Raw genomic sequence first — 18106 nt, 5'->3', positions numbered from 1 at the left:
GAGCTTTAAGATTTAAAAAGCCAGTGCGCTCATTAGTGTAATTCACTTGTGGCTCATTGATAAATTCCTCCACTCTCCTCACTTCCCTGCCGGACCTTTGTTGCCTTGAGCCTGAGAGAAAGCATTCCTCTTTTTGCCTTGCCGTGTATCTGATCTTTTGCTCCGTGACCTGACCTTGCTCCTCTGCTGCCTGCCTACTGACTATTTGCTACTTTCCTGACTACGCTACTGTGCCACCTGCCCTGACCTTCTGCTATCCTGACTACGAGCTGTCTTATCCCTCTGGTGCCTCGCATCTCTTCAGCCGCCTGTGTGTGTGGTCGAGCTGTGCCAGGGGTAGCGACCTGTCATGATCTTGTTAAATGTTATAATCCTCCCAGGTCACTGCCCCATCAGGATAAACCACCCCCTGCCTTTATTTTTATTATTAGTTAGTTTTCTACCTTGATATTGCTCAGTATTTTCTGCTCAGTCTCAGTCACATTCACAGACTGGGAAGGGGCGTTCCCCAACAGGTGTGACATCATCTGAAGCCATACAGGAGAGAACTTCCTCCCTCACTCTGCTACACACAGCCCAGAGCAGTTCAATGTGAGATGAGCTATGATTGGCTAAGGCTGCACACACCCCTCAGCACTCCAGACTGCGTTTCCTGATTTTGGACTTCTACCAGGCCAGCAGGAGTCCAAAGTCTGTGTAAGAGATGTGTGGATATGTGCTCTGGACAAGTAGGGTGTAAAACCTAGAGAAAAAAGTGTCGGATTACCTTTAAAAAGGAAAACTGTCAGCCTGATCATCCACCCTAAGCCCAGAACGCTGGTTTATAGAGCGGGTGACCAGGAGTGCACAGAGGGATCGCTTACTAAATTTCGTCCACTGGTTACGGAGCTATGGGCTTGAGAAGTTCCATTGCTCAATCCAGTGAATTGCGCTCAGAAGGCGGGGCTCTTCCAGCTGGCCGACTCTGCCTCCATCGGTCAGCTCATAATTCCTCCCCCGAAATTTGCATATTCATTATCTTCGATTCTACCTCCTAGTGACGTGGAGTCACAGGTCACGTGAACACTGCGCTTTGTCGGCAGAGCGCATGCTCTGGAAAATTATGTCCAGCTCTCACGTCCTGATGACGTGTGCGCTCTCCCTGCTGCGAGCGCTCTGCATGGTGTCAGTGTGCATGCGCCGATTCTTGCTACACCCGGAAGTCATCAGGGCGTGAGAGCTGGACGTAATCTTCCAGCGCATGCGCTCTGCCGACAGGGCGCAGCGCTCACGTGACCTGTGACTCGACGTCACTAGGATGTAGAATCGAAGATAATGAATATGCAAATTGCGGGGGAGGTATTATGAGCTGACCGACGGAGGCAAAGGCGGCCAGCCGGCAGAGCCCCGCCTCCAGCACGCAATTCACTGGATTCAGCAACGGATTTTCTCAAGCCCATATCTGTTGCTGTTTTTCTGTTGCAAAATTACAACTCCCAGCATGCCGGGAGTTGTAGTTTTGCAGCAGCTGGAGGCACACTAGTTGGGAAACACTGTCCTATCCTGCGAATAAGTGATATGTTTTGGATAACTGGATTGGCGATTTGTTTGCACATTTCTACTACCAATTTCTACCAATCATTCGGCTCGGATGCCATCTTTCATCTTGGCAGTACAGGTCGGCACACGACAGCAACCATCTGATTGGCTGCAATACAACCTGTATCTGTATACGATCAAGTAAGTTATGTTTTTACTCAGCCTGTACGTAACATCGGTGTCGTGCCCATCACCTACACAACGGATCTAGCCAATTGTTTAGTCAGTGACTCAAGTGCTGCACGTGCAATTCTCAGTCACTTTAATGTGTGAGCGAGGTGTGAACGTCTGTGCCAACCCAGCCTACAGTCTAAATAGTGTCACCAACACATATGGCATACACCTGGAAGTAAACACTGTCACACAAAGTGTTACGCCACCTTTCCCCCAGGGCAACTTTTAACGGAGAACGTAATGTAACCAGTTCTGTGTACTTTATAGTCAAGGCAGGACACAGATGCCAGAATCAACACTGAGAATGAGGCACATCCAGCTGAACTGCCCGTGCCACATATAGTGCCAGCCCATTGGCACCGTAGATTAAAGCTGATGTCACTGCTGCCTCTTGGGTTACATAGACGAATACTGGGCAGAACAGCTCGGACATATTATTTAAAGAGTACCTGTCACCAAAGTAAACTTTTAATATATTGTTCCTTATGTAATTATAAGACACTTTCCTATTTACTTGCTGTTAAAATTCTCAACCTTTTATATGTTTTTAATGGGATTGAAAAAACGGCCACTAGGTGGCTCTGTTCTGTTCCCTGCGCAAGTCATACAGTTAGTTTGGTCTCCTCCCGGCCTGGCAGGAGACCAAACTCAGGAAGTGCATGCGGGGCATGGGGAGGCACAGCTCTCGCAGGCTTCAGTGACATCGCGCCTGCTGGGGAATACCCACTTTCTCCTGCCGGGAGCTCACACAATGTGAACAAGGGGAAAGGTATGATACAGAGTTTTTTAAAGCTCAGAAATACATTTTAAGGGCAGAAGGGGTGTTAGGATTAATTAGGGAATATAATCTAAATTAGTTTAGAAAATATGGTTTGATGACAGGTAATCTTTCACTATCCTTGATGTTGCAAAACTACAATTACCAGCATGCCCTGACAGTTTTAGCCATTAGATGCCTTCTGAGAGAAGGTCCATTAGCTCACGTCTGTGAAGTAAACGTAGGCCATACACATTAACTGCACACGGGTGAGTTACAGAGTTTATTGTTGCAAAAGCTGACTATATGGTATAAATATACAGGGTGGTCTGATCTCTGAGGTGGATGGATGGGACGCTGCAAGAAGATAGAGGAAAAGAAGAGGACACGTTAACTTCAGAGACAGCCGTTTGGTTCCAGTCTGTAGAGAAATAAGGCAGCTGTGACATGGAAAAATCATGGATGTTCCGCAGGTACAACGTGCTTGTCACACACCTTATCTGTAATAGAGAATAGCATAGTGTCACATGACATATAGCAACGTCCTATAGCATTTTTTTTTTTTACAACAGAGATATCGATAGGTTAAGGCATAAATGTGTGATTAGTGGGGTATCATTGCTGGTACCACCAGCGATTTATTTAAAATATGGGATAAGCCATAAATTAGAAATTGATGGGACCACCACCCATCTCAAATATAGGATTAGCCATAAATGAGCCACTGCTGCTGTACAATTGCTGGGACCACCACCAATCTCAAAATAAGGCTAAGCCATGAATGAGCAATCAGTGGGGTATGATTGATGGGATCAATCTGACCACTGATCTAAAAAATGGCATAAGCCAAAAATGAGTCATTGGTGGAATATGACTGCTGGGAGCACTACCAATCTAAAAAAAAAAAAAAGCATAGGCAATTAATGAGCAATTGATGGGCCCACTACCAGTCTCAAAAATAGCATAAGCCATAAGTGAGTCATGGTGTTATACGATTGTTGGGGCCACATATTTCAAAAATTGGATAGGCCATAAATAAGGGATTGATGAGACCGCTATCGATCTCAGAAATGGGATAAACCATAAATGAGCAATTGATAAAACCACTACGGATCTCAAAAAATGGGATAAGCCATAAGTAAGTCATTGGTGTGGTACGATTGTTGGGACCACCAGTCTCCAAAATAGAATAAGCCATAAATAAGCAATTGAGAAGACCACTAATAATCAGAAAAATGGGATAAGCCATATATGAGTCATTGGTGCAGAAGGACTGCTGGGATCACTGATCTCAAAATTATGATAAGCCAAAAATCAGCAATTGGTGGGGTACATTTAATGGGACCAATGCCGATCTGGAAAAAAAAAAAAGGGATAGGCCACAAATGTCTGATCGGTGGTGGTCCTAGCAATCGTTCCCCACCAATCGTCCATTTACGGCATATCCCATTTTTGAGCTTGGTGGTGGTCCCAGCAAAGGTATCCCACCAATCAACATTTATGGCTTATGTTATTCTTTATGTTTTATCCCATTTTTTTTAATTGGTGGCATACAATTACTTGGACCACCACCAATCTCAAAAAGGGTTAAGTCATAAATGTGGGGACAGTAACAATGTTGAGAAAACCACTGGACTCAAAAATGGGAAAATGCGGTCAGTAGTGGTCCCAGCAATCGTACCCCACCAATCTAAAAAAAAAAAATAGTTTAAGCCATAAATCTGTGATCAGTCGAGTATGATGGCATGATCACCATAGATCTCAAAATTGTGCATGCATATCAAACTCAACTTAAAGGGGTATTCACATATTTCTAGGACGTACCATCACTTTATGATCAGGGGGTCTGAATTCCAATGATCATGAGAGTCACTTCTCTCTATGTTGCAGCTCAGCCCTGTTCTAGTAAAGAGTGGTAGGGTAATTCCCTACACAGCCAAGTGGTCAGGATTGCAGATGTGCTGGGAAAAATTAGAAGAGAACGCAACACTTCATCCTAGTGGTGCGGCATGACTAGTATAACATCATGAAGTAAGTAATATTCATAACTCAGATTTATCTCCAGTAGTGCTCTGCAAACTATGGCTAGGCAGTTGTTGCATAACTACAACTCTCAACATGCTGTTACCGTCGGCCTCTGGAGGTTGTAGTTTTACAGTAGTTTTACATCTGATAAGAGTCTGATCGCGGGGGCTTTGACCGCTGGGACCCACCGCGATCTCCCATACCCGAACCCAGCACTGCCGCGGCTCTGCGTGGCTAATGCGCGTGTTGTCTGCCTCACGCCCCCTCCATACAGCTCTATGGGAGAGGCAGAGATGCACAAACTCTGCATCGCCGCCTCCCCCATAGAGATACACGGAGGGGGGGTGTCGGCCACAGCGTCATGTTGCGGCTGACACGCCTCCTGCATGGGAGAGCTGCAGCAGAGCCGGTGATCCATACGGGACATTGCGGGGTGCCAGCGTTCAGATTCGCCCGCGATCAGACACTTATCCCCTATCCTGCATATAGAGGATAAGTGTCAAGGCTGCAGATCTCCTTTAAGGATGGAGTATACCATAAAAAAATCAGGATCCCCCTCCTCCTCCTAAAATGGTGCATCCCATTATGCACCCCCCAATATATATCCTCAGTGGGCAGTGTTCTTGTTGAGGCATTTTCTCCATTTCCATTGCTCTTTAAAGGGGTACTTCGGTGGAAAACTATTTATTTGAAATCAACTGGTGCCAGAAAGTTAAACAGATTTGTAAATTACTTCTATTAAAAAATCTTAATCCTTCCAATACTTATCATCTGCTGTTTACTACAGAGAAAGTACTTTTATTTTCGAATTTCTTTTCAGTCTGTCCACAGTGCTCTCTGCTGACACCTCTGTTCGTGTCAGGAACTGTCCAGAGTAGGATAGGTTTGCTATGGGAGTTTGCTCCTACTCTGGACAGTTCCTGACATGGACAGAGGTGTCAGCAGAGAGCACTGTGGCCAGACAGAAAATAAATTAAAAAAGAAAATAACTTTCTCTGGAGCATACAGCAGCTGCTAAGTACTGGAAGGATTAAGATTGTTTAATAGAAGTAATTTACAAATCTGTATAACTTTCTGGCACCCGTTGATTTAAAATAAATTGTTTTCCACCAGAGTACCCCTTTAAAGGTATGTTCACACAGCGGATAGCTCACAATTTTGCTAAGAATTCCATTACATGCGCTGAAATTGCGGCAGAACTTCGACAGGATTCTAAACACAGAATTCCGCTGAAATGCAAGCCCCGTTGATTTCAATGTGATTCCGCCACGAGATAGACTACTCTTTTATATTTTGACGGAATGTGGGAAGCAAAATTCTGCTGTCTGAATGGGACTGCGGAATCCCATTCAAATAAATTAGCAGTAAATTACAGCAGAATTCTTCTGCAAAATTCCGCAGAACATACCCTAATAGTGATCGGTTTCTTTTATGGCTACTTATGATGTATGGATGTAGTCAGAAAGTTATCTGGGGTGCTTCCATATAGGTCATAGCACATAGCAGTTCCTTAACAAAAATTTTAGAAAAATTCCAGCTCGCAGAAAAATGAAAAGTCCAAAATGTATTTCACATATTTAAAATAATGAAAGATGAAAACCCAAAAAACGGTGATTTAAAAGCATAGCAGAAACGCCGACGCGTTTCAAACCATATGGTTTTTAATCATGGCACATGTTGCCATGATTTAGAACCATATGGTTCGAAACACGTCAGCGTTTCTGCCATGTTTTTAAATTACCGTTTTTTGGTTTTCATCTTTCATTATTTTAAAATATGTGAAATACATTTTGGACTTTTCATTTTCATTTTTTCAGAGATGGAATTTTTCAACAATTTTTATTAATGATCTATTCACACCAAGTATGCGGCTTGGACATCTGTTCCGTGCTTCCTTGCGATAAATGAGGTTCCTCCATGTCAAAGAATCTACAGGGCGGTGAGCTGCTCTTCATTTCTATATTTATATAAGCATATAGCAGTGTTTCCTAACCAAAGTGCCTTCAGCTGTTGCAAAACTACAACCCCCACCAAAAAACGGTGATTTAAAAGCATAGCAGATGTTGCCACATATTGCCTCTTGAGAACGCCGTGGTGACGGCGAAACATGTAGAGGCGGCAATTTTGTGTTTTAATTAGTGTCACAATTGGGAAGTTTGGGCTTCTGCAGAGCCCTGTATACTGGAGCCATGTTGCCCCAATAACTATATTATTTTCCCATGTGACATTGTATTTTTAAACATCACCTTCTGGATTTGTTACTTTTTAGATATATACTATTAAAAGTTATGTTTTAGGGGGGGGAGACATTTGAGTTGTTTGCACCCCAGGCTGTGGCCTTGGGGTTTGGTTAATTATATTGTTTTGGCCTCTTAGCCCCTTTTTGGGTCATTTTGTAGTTTTTGGGAAAACTACAACCCCCACCAAAAAAACGGTGATTTAAAAGAATTGCCGAAACGGTGACTCGTTTCAACCCATATGGTTTCAACCCATAACCAGAGTGCCTTCTGCTGTTGCAAAACTACAACCCCCCACCAAAAAAAGTTGATTTGAAAGCATAGCAGAAACTCTGACGCGTTTCAAACCATAGGGTTCTTAAAGGGGTATTCCAGGCAAAAACTTTTTTTTTATATATCAACTGGCTCAGGAAAGTTAAACAGATTTGTAAATTAACTAATAGTAAAAAAGAAACAGAAGTGGCACCGATACCTCAAGCCTCCTAAGACCACGAGATGGAGACGGCGTCCCGCTAGTCTGGAAATCCACCCTGGCAGCGGAGGTGCTAGGACAATAAAGACCGTAGTCACCAAATAGCAGTAAATAAAGAACAAAGGTGCCCTGCACTCACCGCTTCAGTCCAGGTAATCCTGCTCCCATCTCGGGTCACGACTCGAACACGGAGGACATGGATAGTGGAGCGCTCAGAGGCGACTTCCGGCGGTTTCACGCATAGGAATACGCTTCATCCGGCCTCCAATTACCAGATTTGTAAATTACTTCTATTAAAAAATCTTAATCCTTCCAATAGTTATTAGCTTCTTAAGTTTTCTGTCGAACTGCTCAATGATGATGTCACGTCCCGGGAGCTGTGCATGATGGGAGAATATCCCTTGCATGATGGGAAAATATCCCCATAGGAGCTGGACAGCTCCCGGGACGTGAGTCATCAGAAAGCAGTTAACAGAAAACAGCAACTCAACTTCAGAAGCTAATAACTATTGGAAGGATTAAGATTTTTTTATAGAAGTAATTTACAAATCTGTTTAACTTTCCGGAGCCAGTTGATATATAAAAAAAAGTTTTTGCCTGGAATACCCCTTTACATCTGTTCCGTGCTTCCTTGTGATAACTGAGGTTCTTCCATGTCAAAGAATCTACAGGGTGGTGAGCTGGTCTCCATTTCTATATTTATATAATCATATAGCAGTGTTTCCTAACCAGAGGGCCTTCTGCTGCACCAAAAAAACGGTGATTTAAAAGAATTGCCGAAGAATTGCCGAAACGGTGACGCGTTTCAACCCATATGGTTTCAACCCATAACCAGAGTGCCTTCTGCTGTTGCAAAACTACAACCCCTCACCAAAAAACGTTGATTTGCAAGCATGATGGGAGAATATCCCTTGCATGATGGGAACCATAAGGTTCGAAACACGTCAGCATTTCTGCTATGCTTTTAAATTACCGTTTTTTGGTTTTCATCTTTCATTATTTTTAAATATGTGAAATAAATTTTGGACTTTTATTTTCATTTTTCTAGAGATGGAATTTTTCTACAATTTTTCTTAAGGATCTGTTCACACCAAGTATGCGGCTTGGACATCTGTTCCGTGCTTCCTTGCGATAACTGAGGTTCCTCCATGTCAAAGAATCTACAGGGCGGTGAGCTGCTCTTCATTTCTATATTTTTATAAGCATATAGCACTGTTTCCAAACCAAAGTGCCTTCAGCTGTTGCAAAACTACAACCCCCACCAAAAAACGGTGATTTAAAAGCATAGCAGAAACGCCGACGCACATGTTGCCATGATTAAGAACCATATGGTTCGAAACACGTCAGCGTTTCTGCTATGCTTTTAAATTACAGTTTTTTTGGTTTTCATCTTTCATTATTTTAAATATGTAAAGTTAATTTTGGACTTTTATTTTCATTTTACTAGAGATGGAATTTTTCTACAATTTTTCTTAAGGATCTGTTCACACCAAGTATGCGGCTTGGACATCTGTTCCGTGCTTCCTTGCGATAACTGAGGTTCCTCCATGTCAAAGAATCTACAGGGCGGTGAGCTGGTTTTCATTTCTATATTTATATAAGCATATAGCAGTGTTTCCTAACCAGAGTGCCTTCTGCTGTTGCAAAACTACAACCCCCACCAAAAAACGGTGATTTAAAAGCATAGCAGAAACGGTGACGCGTTTCAACCCATATGGTTTCAACCCATAACCAGAATGCCTTCAGCTGTTGCAAAACTACAACCCCCAGCATGCCCGGACAGCCGGAGGCTGTCCGGGCATGCTGGGAGTTGTAGTTTTGCAACAGCTGGGGGCTCCCTGGTTGGGAAACACTGGTCCTCAGCTACAACTATTTCTCACAAATTGCAAGGTCACATTTCTGCTCACGTCTGTAAATTCCGGTGTAATGCCAGGAATTGCACAATAACGTCCCAAACCGAGAGAGAAAAAAACACAAACATGACGCAACCTGGAACAGTCTGTGGTGAGAAGAGAAAGTGATAACATTGACTCTGTTTTTCCTATTGCTCGAAATGTTCTGTACAAAGTCAATGTAAGTGTGAAATGACAGGCGACCCAACCATAATGTCACTCCCTGTCCCTGGCATCCGGAGACTGGAAAATACCTTTTTCTTAGTCTTCTTACCACGTAATTCACTAGAAGTTACTATGGAACGACCCCTAGGTTTTCCATTTCAGGAGGTTCTAAAGTACTGACATGTACAATACCCTGAAGCTGTTGCTAAGCTTTATAAGAGATGTATAAAGGTATTGGAAAAGCTGAGTAAAGACCTTTGGCCAATGGCGTTTTGTGACTCCGGCTCTTAGGTAAACAGGTGAGCTACCTTAAAAGGGGAACTCCACTGGAAAACATTATTTTTAAATCAACTGGTGCCAGAAAGTTAAACAGATTTGTAAATCACTTCTATTAAAAAAATCTTAATCCTTCCAGTACTTTTTAGGGGCTGTATACTAAAGAGAAATCCAAAAAAGAAATGCATTTCCTCTGATGTCATGACCACAGTGCTCTCTGCTGACCTCTGCTGTCCATTTTAAGAACTGTCCAGAGCAGAAGAAAATTTCCATAGCAAACATATGCTGCTCTGGACTGTTCCTAAAATGGACAGCAGAGGTCAGCAGAGAACACTGTGGTCATGACATCAGAGGAAACGCATTTCTTTTTTGGATTTCTCTTTAGTATACAGCCCCCAAAAAGTACTGGAAGGATTAAGATTTGTTTAATAGAAGTGATTTACAAATCTGTTTAACTTTCTGGCACCAGTTGATTTAAAAAAAAAAAAAAAAAAGTTTTCCACGGGAGTACCCCTTTAAAAGGGGCACTCCACTGGAAAACATTTTTTTTTTTAAATCAACTGGTGCCAGAAAGTTAAACAGATTTGTAAATTGCTTCTATTTAAAAATCTTAATCCTTCCAGTACTTATCAGCTGCTGTATACTACAAAGGAAGTTCTTTTCTTTTTGAATTTCCTTTTCGGTCTGACCACAGTGCTCTCTGCTGACACCTCTGTCCATGTCAGGAACTGTCCAGAGCAGGATGGGTTTGCTATGGGGATTTGCTCCTACTCTGGACAGTTCCTGACATGGACAGCAGAGAGCACTGTGGTCAGACAGAAAAGAAATTCAAAAAGAAAAGAACTTCCTGTGGAGAATATAGCAGCTGATAAGTAATGAAAGGATTAAGATTTTTAAATAGAAGTAATTTACAAATCTGTTTAACTTTCCGGCACCAGTTGATTTAAAAAAAAATAAAATAATAATAATGTTTTCCAGTGGAGTACCCCTTTAAAGAGGTGCTTCGGGAACTGAGACGTATCCCTTATCTACAGGGTAAGGAATAAGTGGCTAATCGTGGGGGGGGTCAGACCGCTGGGATCTCCTGTGATCTTCTGTACGAGGCCCTGCTACTTGCCTGTCCACGGCATGCCACGTGAGTAGCCCCCTACAGGAGATTGTGGAGGGGGTCCCAGCGGTCTGACTGCATGTGATCAGACATTAATCCTCTATCCTGTGGATAGGGGATTAGTTTCAGTTCCCCAGGGAAACCCGTTGAGGATGTGCTACGTGCGACCATACTCCTAAAGCATACCTGTCATATCCCACAAATTTTTTTTTTATTAATGTTACTCAGTACCTAATCCTAACCATGTACATCTAATTTGTATGCCTCTATCCCCTATATTTATTATAAAAATCCCTCTTTTCATTAGCTCACAGTGTTAGACATCCTCTTAGGTGAAGGGGCGTGTCCCTTACTTGTGGTGGTGGGAGGTGATTGGTGTGGTGGAAGGCCCCGTGTCCCAGTAGGTATGAGGACCCCTAGTGGTGGGATTTTTAGGTGCCGTTTTCTTTATTAAATATTGTACATTTTTTAAGCAACCATAATACAAAAGGTCTTTAATTTTCATCAGTAACAACATATAAAAAGTTTTGGGATCTGACAGTGCCCATTTAAGGCTGATTTATTATCCCAAGTTGGGATTAGAGGTGTCTTGCTGTAAGATCAACATACCACAGCAGAGAAGGGGTTAAAGGACATCTGCGGCAAAATACAACTTATCCCCTATCCACAGGATAGGGAAAAGTGTCTGACTGCGGGCGGTCTGACCGCTGGGACCCCCCGCGATCTCCTGCACGGGGCCCCGCATTGCCGCTCTATGTGGTACACCCACTCCACGCCCCCTCCCATACAGTTCTATGGTAGAGGCGGCGAGACACGAATGCTGCCTCCCGCCTCTCCCATAGAACTACATGGAGGAGGCGTGTCAGCCGCGATGTCACGCTTCGGCCGGTACGCCTCCTCTACGGGAGAGCTGCAGCAGAGCCGTGGCCCTGTGCAGGAGATCGCGCGCGCGGGGGGGGGGTTTGTGGGGTCCCAGCAGTCAGCCCCCCACGATCAGACACTTATCCCCTATCCTGTGCATAGGGGATAAGTTGTATTTTGCTGCAGATGTCCTTTGAGAGTCTTCTCCATGCACCCAAGCCAACTATTCCAGCTATAATTTCATAAAAATGTGGGAGATTGGGGCTGATATCTGCTGGACGTTTTAATGAGAATAGTCTACCTCCCGGCCAATAGGAGAAAAAAATCAGATTACAAAACTTTACACAAAAAGATTATTATAGAGCGTTGTACACAGCTCCTTCTACTGTAACCTCTATTCCTTCACCCCTTTTATTGGTGGTTGTTTCTGTGTATAAGGTGAAAGGCTTTGGATGATTGAGCAGTTTCGGCACAGACACCCAAACAACTATACTTTAGGCTTGTACTTATTAGGTGACTCGTAACATACAGTCTCGGGTTGAATAAATAAGTACAGGATGAACACTTTAGAATAGGACCTAGGAAAATAGCTTTTCATGGAGTCTGGATGGTGAGATATGAAGTCCCCATATATAACAGGGTATACAGTGTACCACCATATGGCACCATAATCTTCCCTAGAGGCATAACTCACCTCTGTAACATAGCATACCAAGGAATGCTTCATGGCCAATAGTATTACTTCCTCCACTATTCCACCAATTTCATAACTAAAGTTAAGAAGTATTGCCATGCCATAAAGTAATACCGCTAGGGTACTCCATTACTTTGGCAGGGTTTCAGCTTCTAGCCCCCCCCCCCCCCCCCACACTGTATGTGAAAAGTAAAAGGATGCAGGGTCTGTGTAATGCTGCTTATCCTTCACCATTTAAAGGAGCGATTGGTCAGCGCTTGGCAATTCATGGAAGCCACATAGAGAATGAATGGAGCATAAGCCAAGCACACATGGTGTGTACCATTTATTTTGGGGACAATGTTCTCCCTAATGGCTGTCCGGGCATCCTGGGAGTTGACGTTTTGCAAGAATACACTACACCAGCATTGCACTCCTTTCATTCTCATGATCAATGGGGGTCCGAGAGGTTGAACCCCATCAATCATAAAGTGTTTGAATATCCTTCTGATAAGCCATTGCTTTATAAAATTGGAATACCCCTTTAAATGCTATAGCCAGGGACTATGAATTTCACAATACAATACACTTCTCTTTATATTTATACTTACATAGACATAAGAGTCCTGGACAGCATTTGCACAATTAGTTTCAGCATTATACTGTTACTTGGTAATTCCCAAGAATCCACAAGAACAATGGTGGAGAAGTTAGTCAACTTTTCAAAACTTCAGGGGAGTTTGATCGGAGCGAAGAGCCGCATAGTTGGCAGCACCAATGGGCACATGTCAGACACCAGAACTGTGGGATGGATCTCAACGTCTTAAAAGGGTACTCCCCTAGAAAACATTTTTTTTTTTTTTAAATCAACTGGTGCCAGAAAGTTAAACAGATTTGTAAATTACTTCTATTTAAAAATCTTAATCCTTCCAGTACTTATCAGCTTCTCTATAATCCACAGGAAGTTCTTTTTTTTATTTTTTCCTTTCTGTCTGACCACAGTGCTCTCTGCTGACACCTCTGTCCATTTTAGGAACTGTCCGAAGCAGGAGAGGTTTGCTATGGGGATTTGCTCCTGCTCTGGACAGTTCCTGACATGGACAGAGAAGTCAGACAGAAAGGAAATTCAAAAAGAAAAAAACTTCCTCTGGAACATACAGCAGCTGATAAGCACTGGAAGAGTTAAGAATTTTAAATAGAAGTAATTTACAAATCTGTTTAACTTTCTGGCACCAGTTGATTTAAAACATTTTTTTTTTTACAGTGGAGCCACCCTTTAAGGCAGGATCATAAGTAAATCATAGATAATTAATATACTGAATAATAAATATTTCTGCCCTTTTCTCATTACATAAAGAAGGATAAGATCTTGATTGAGTCAAAGGTGTTAAGGTGGTTATAAAAGTTGGGTAATATATTACTGACCACCATGTATGTATGGGCCACCATACCGAACACATATATGGATAGGTACCTGACGGTGTGTTGGCTGTGTCCATCGTGTCTTCTCTGTCCTCCAGCACCGTATGGTTCAGAAGGGTTTCTAGATTGTTACTGGATGCTCCCTCATCACCTGGAAACCGACAAGACAAATAATGTCTCTAAGGCTGCATGCACACCACGTTTTTGCTATACAGTTCCCGTATACTGTTTCAAGTAAAAAAAACGTACGGAACCGTACAGAAAGCCGTATGCATTGACTTAAAGGGGTTATCCAGGAATTTTTTATTTTTTTTTTTATATATCAACTGGCTCCAGAAAGTTAAACAGATTTGTAAATTACTTCTATTAAAAAATCTTAATCCTTTCAGTACTTATGAGCTTCTGAAGTTAATGTTATTCTTTTCTGTCTAAGTGCTCTCTGATGACACGTGTCTCGGGAACCGCCCAGTTTAGAAAAGGTTTGCTATGGGGATTTGCTTCTAAACTGGGCGGTTCCCGAGACACGTGTCATCAGAGACAGAAAAGAACAACCTTAACTTCAGAAGCCCATAAGTACTGAAAGGATTAAGATTTTTTTTAATAGAAGTAATTTACAAATCTGTTTAACTTTCTGGAGCCAGTTGATATATAAAAAAAAGTTTTTTCCTGGATAACCCCTTTAACATTGTAAACCGTATGTGAAACGCATCATCCGTTTAGTCCGTTTTGCGTCTTCTACAGTTTTGTCAGTTTTTTTCCCGTACCACGTTTTTTGGTCCAGGTGAAAAACCGTATCGAACCGTATACGTTTTTTTTTAACATGGGAGTCAATGGGAACCGTACGGTTCCATACGGTTTTTGACTTTGCACAGGTTTTTTATTGGAATTTCAATCAAACAAGTGAAACTTTATTCATAATGGAATGAAAAGGTCAAAACGTATAAGTTTTTTTTCTTAAAACCGCTAAACCGCTATGATGGTAACATGAAGTGCTCACGATCTTACCCTGGCCACAGTCCGCACCACGGCCCACACACTCTTCTTGTTCATTAGATGTGGGTTCTTCTGTGTCAGGTTCAGTGTCATCTGTGTCATCTTCAATGTCATCCTCGTCATCATCATTGTCTTTAAAAGTCTCAAGAGACTGCATATGAGACTGGACTAGGCGCTGAACAGCTGCAAATCACAATGGTACATGAGTTGGAATAAGTGTTTAAGGGCTATTCCGACCGTACACATCTTATCCCCTATCCAACAAAGGATAGGGGATAAGATGTCTGATTGCGGGGTCCTGACGCTGGGTTGGATGTCTAAGGGTGGAATAACCCTTTAAACTAGGCATATAGCTAAAGGGATACTCTTCTGGTCTGCGTTTGTAACAAACTGTTCCGCTGGGAGCTCGTGACGTCATAGCCCCACCCCTCATGACATCAAGCCCCGCCCCCTCAATGCAAGTCTGTGGGAGGGGGCGTGACGGCTGTAATAGGTGATATAGCCATATAAAGTCTCTATAGTGACTACTGGTACTCCAGGAGGCAGAGGCATGGTTTCTAAGATAACTCACCTTTCATTGATGGAGGGATATAGGCACATGGGTTTGATCTCTTTAGCGGTTGGGCGTCCCCTGTCAGCTTCTATGAGAAAATGGGAAGAGAGTTAATAGGACGCATTCCCCCAAAACTAATGTCAGAAGCTGAACCTATGCTAAATATGGTTCTACAGCAATTTTAAAGGGGTACTCCACTGGCCAGTTTTTTTTGCGCTGCGGGGGTTGGCCACGCCCTTGTGACATCATGGCCATGCCCTCTCAATGCATGCCTATGGGAGGGGGCGTGACGGCCGTCACGCCCCCTCCCATAGACTTGCATTGAGGGGGCGTGGTCGACCCCTGCAGCTCAAAAACAGCGTTCAGAACATTTAGTTCTGAACGCTGGCCAGTGGAGTACCCCTTTATAGGGGCATGTAAGCAATGGTATTAAAGGGAACCTGCCATCACTTTCATGCTGCCTGAAGTCATCAGAGTGATCCCCAGCAGATTCTCCCCACCCCACAGACCACCTCAATGAAAGTTCCCATAAACTATGCAGCTACCTGCTGACTTTTCAGGAGAAACTTGAGTGTATCTTTGAGATTGTTTCCGGCTACTTCCCAATAGACTATGGCATTTTGTATATAAAGACTCTAACCTAAATGCTGATTTTATGCAGTGAAATTGGCATTTGAGAAATGCCATGTCACTAGACTCCCAGTACTATAGAGACTGTATAGGCCTGCAGCCTTAAAGGGGTACTCCGTTGGATATTTTATTTTATTTTTTTAAAATCATCTGGTGCCAGAAAGTTAAACAGATTTGTAAATTACTTCTATTAAAAAATCTTTACCCTTCAAGTACATTTTAGCAGCTGTATACTACAGAGAAAATTATTTTCTTTTTGAATTTCTTTTTTGTCTTGTCCACAGTGCTCTCTGCTGACACCTGATGCTCGTAGCAGGAACTGTCCAGGGCAGGAGAAAATCCCCATTGCAAACCTATGCTGCTCTGGACAGTTCCTGACATGGGCAGAGGTGTCAGCAGAGAGAACTGTGGACAAGATAAAAGAATTTCCTTTGTAGCATACAGCTGCTAATAAGTACTGAGAGGGTAAAGATTTTTTTTTTAATAGAAGTCATTTACAAATCTGTTTGACTTTCTGGCACTAGTTGATTTAAAAAAAAAAAAAAAAAATGTTTTCCACCGGAGTACCCCTTTAAGGCTTGCACAGGGGAAGGGGTTGATATTCCCTGACCACCATCTTGGGCGAATGTACACATCATTCTAAGTATGGGGATAAAACCTGTCAGACACATCCGTTGCCATCTATTTTTGGTAAAACAGGTTCAATGGGCAGCTCGAGACTCCTGTGCAGCAACCAAGTGTTTTTTACCCCTAAGAAACCAACCACACAGGCTAATAATGAAATGAAGTTTTCTGGAGTTAGTTGATGATGGCCTGTCCTCAGGAGAGGTCATCAATATCTGATCGGTGGGGTCTGACACCAGGCACTCTCACTAAGAAGCTGCTTGACAGAGCCGTAGCATCGGCATACACAGAGAAACAGAGAAGCGTTTTGAGGTCAGAAAACCGGATACGGGTCAAAAATGAGCCTACCGGAGTAAAACGGGCACTCTGGTCGGCTCATTAAAGTCAATGGATTTCAGCGCCGATCCGGCTGGGGTATGGGAGCGCACGGTTTTCCCCTCCCCCAGCAGGATACCGCACCCTACAGTCAAAAAGAAAGCCCTGGAGGGGACAGAATGGGAACGGAGGGGCCCCATGACAGGGGTATTATGCGGGCAGGAAGGGGTTAAATGTGAGGAGGTTAGAGGAGGGAGCTAGGGAAGCGTGGGCTTTTAGTGAGGGAGTAGGGAGGAGTTAAGGAGGGTTTATAGGAGAGGGGATTTGTGCGGGAGCCACAATCTGCGTGGCTGAAGAAGTGTCCCGCCCGCCCTTAATTTTGTCACAGTGGCGGGGTCAGGAGAGGAATCTGGGGAGGCACCAGTGGATGGGCATGGTATGTTGGATGGTGTGGAGGTGGGCTGGGAGCGGTTCCCAGCCAGAAGGTGGAATTCGGGTTGGTGGGCTTCACAAAATGGTGCTCCTGTGCAGGTGAGCTACGGCTAGGAGCAAGTGAAGATCCCATCACCTGTGGTCTGGTAACGGTGCCCCTCAGGTTCTTCTCCTGCGCTAATAGACATCCTAATGTTAGGACAGGTTATATTGTTATGTATGACGTTCATACATCGGTTTACAATGTTGTAATTGATTATTTATGTTATTTAATAAATGGGCTGCTGTGGCCTTTGTTTAACCAACACATGTCTTATGTCATTTATAGCAGGGAATACGTTAATATTAAGTTAAAGGTGTTAAATGATAGTTGATCTGGTGGGGGGTCATAGCAGCTATAATATCCCCTAGTCATGTGATGTGCATGCACCCTAATACATTGTACAGTAGCCAAGGTTGGTTACTGTAGCACAGTTCCCATTTAAGTGAGAGCTGAGCTGCAGTAACCCAATGTGGCCACTAAACAATATACGGCGCTGTCTGCTTCCTGCTCTGTTTATCTGATGCTGCATTTCTGGCATACAGCTTCGCAGCAAGAGTTCCTGAACCACTACCGATTAGATATTTGTGGCACTTGAGACACAGAGCAGGAAGCAGACATCGCTGTATATTGTTTATTGACCACTTCGGTTTACTGCAGCTTCAATGAGAGCTGAGCTGCAGTAACCTACCTTGGCCACTACACAATGTACGGCGCTGTCTGCCTTCTGCTGTTTCTCTGTGTATGCCGATTCAGCAGCTCTGGCAAACAGCTTTTAGGCAGGAGTACCTGGTGTGGGACCCCTACCAATGAGATATTCATGACCTATCCTGTAGTTAGACTGTCAATCAAGTGAATTAGGCGTTTTCTACAATTTTA

General features: G+C 43.3%; 1 protein-coding gene and 1 long non-coding RNA gene across 4 annotated transcripts in view; one reads left to right on the top strand and one right to left on the bottom strand.

Moving 5' to 3' along the window:
* Positions 1-2779: 2779 nt before the first annotated feature.
* Positions 2780-18106, bottom strand: part of PPP1R1B (protein phosphatase 1 regulatory inhibitor subunit 1B) — a 108872-nt gene continuing 93545 nt past the window's right edge. Inside the window, exons 4-7 of one of the 2 annotated variants that reach the window (XM_056547502.1) lie at positions 15205-15274; positions 14664-14816; positions 13693-13791; positions 2780-3009 (exon numbers count right to left, since the gene is read on the bottom strand). In XM_056547502.1, the coding sequence (XP_056403477.1) occupies positions 2966-3009; positions 13693-13791; positions 14664-14816; positions 15205-15274 (366 nt within the window). In that variant the 3' untranslated portion in view covers positions 2780-2965. Of the gene's footprint in view, positions 3010-13692; positions 13792-14645; positions 14817-15204; positions 15275-18106 lie in introns of both variants that reach the window. The other variant, XM_056547501.1, reaches the window with a different exon arrangement.
* LOC130296204 (uncharacterized) overlaps positions 3069-18106 on the top strand; it is a 185080-nt gene continuing 170042 nt past the window's right edge. For both annotated transcript variants that reach the window (XR_008849156.1, XR_008849157.1), the window contains exons 1-4: positions 3069-4540; positions 6352-6473; positions 8292-8413; positions 8691-8812. This is a non-coding gene — a long non-coding RNA (uncharacterized LOC130296204). The remainder of the gene's footprint in view (positions 4541-6351; positions 6474-8291; positions 8414-8690; positions 8813-18106) is intronic.

Source organism: Hyla sarda, chromosome 12 (assembly GCF_029499605.1).
Source record: "Hyla sarda isolate aHylSar1 chromosome 12, aHylSar1.hap1, whole genome shotgun sequence".
In the NCBI taxonomy this organism is placed as follows: domain Eukaryota; kingdom Metazoa; phylum Chordata; class Amphibia; order Anura; family Hylidae; genus Hyla; species Hyla sarda.
The sequence above is the reverse complement of the archived record's forward strand: the minus strand, read 5'-3'. Positions and strand labels throughout refer to the sequence as shown.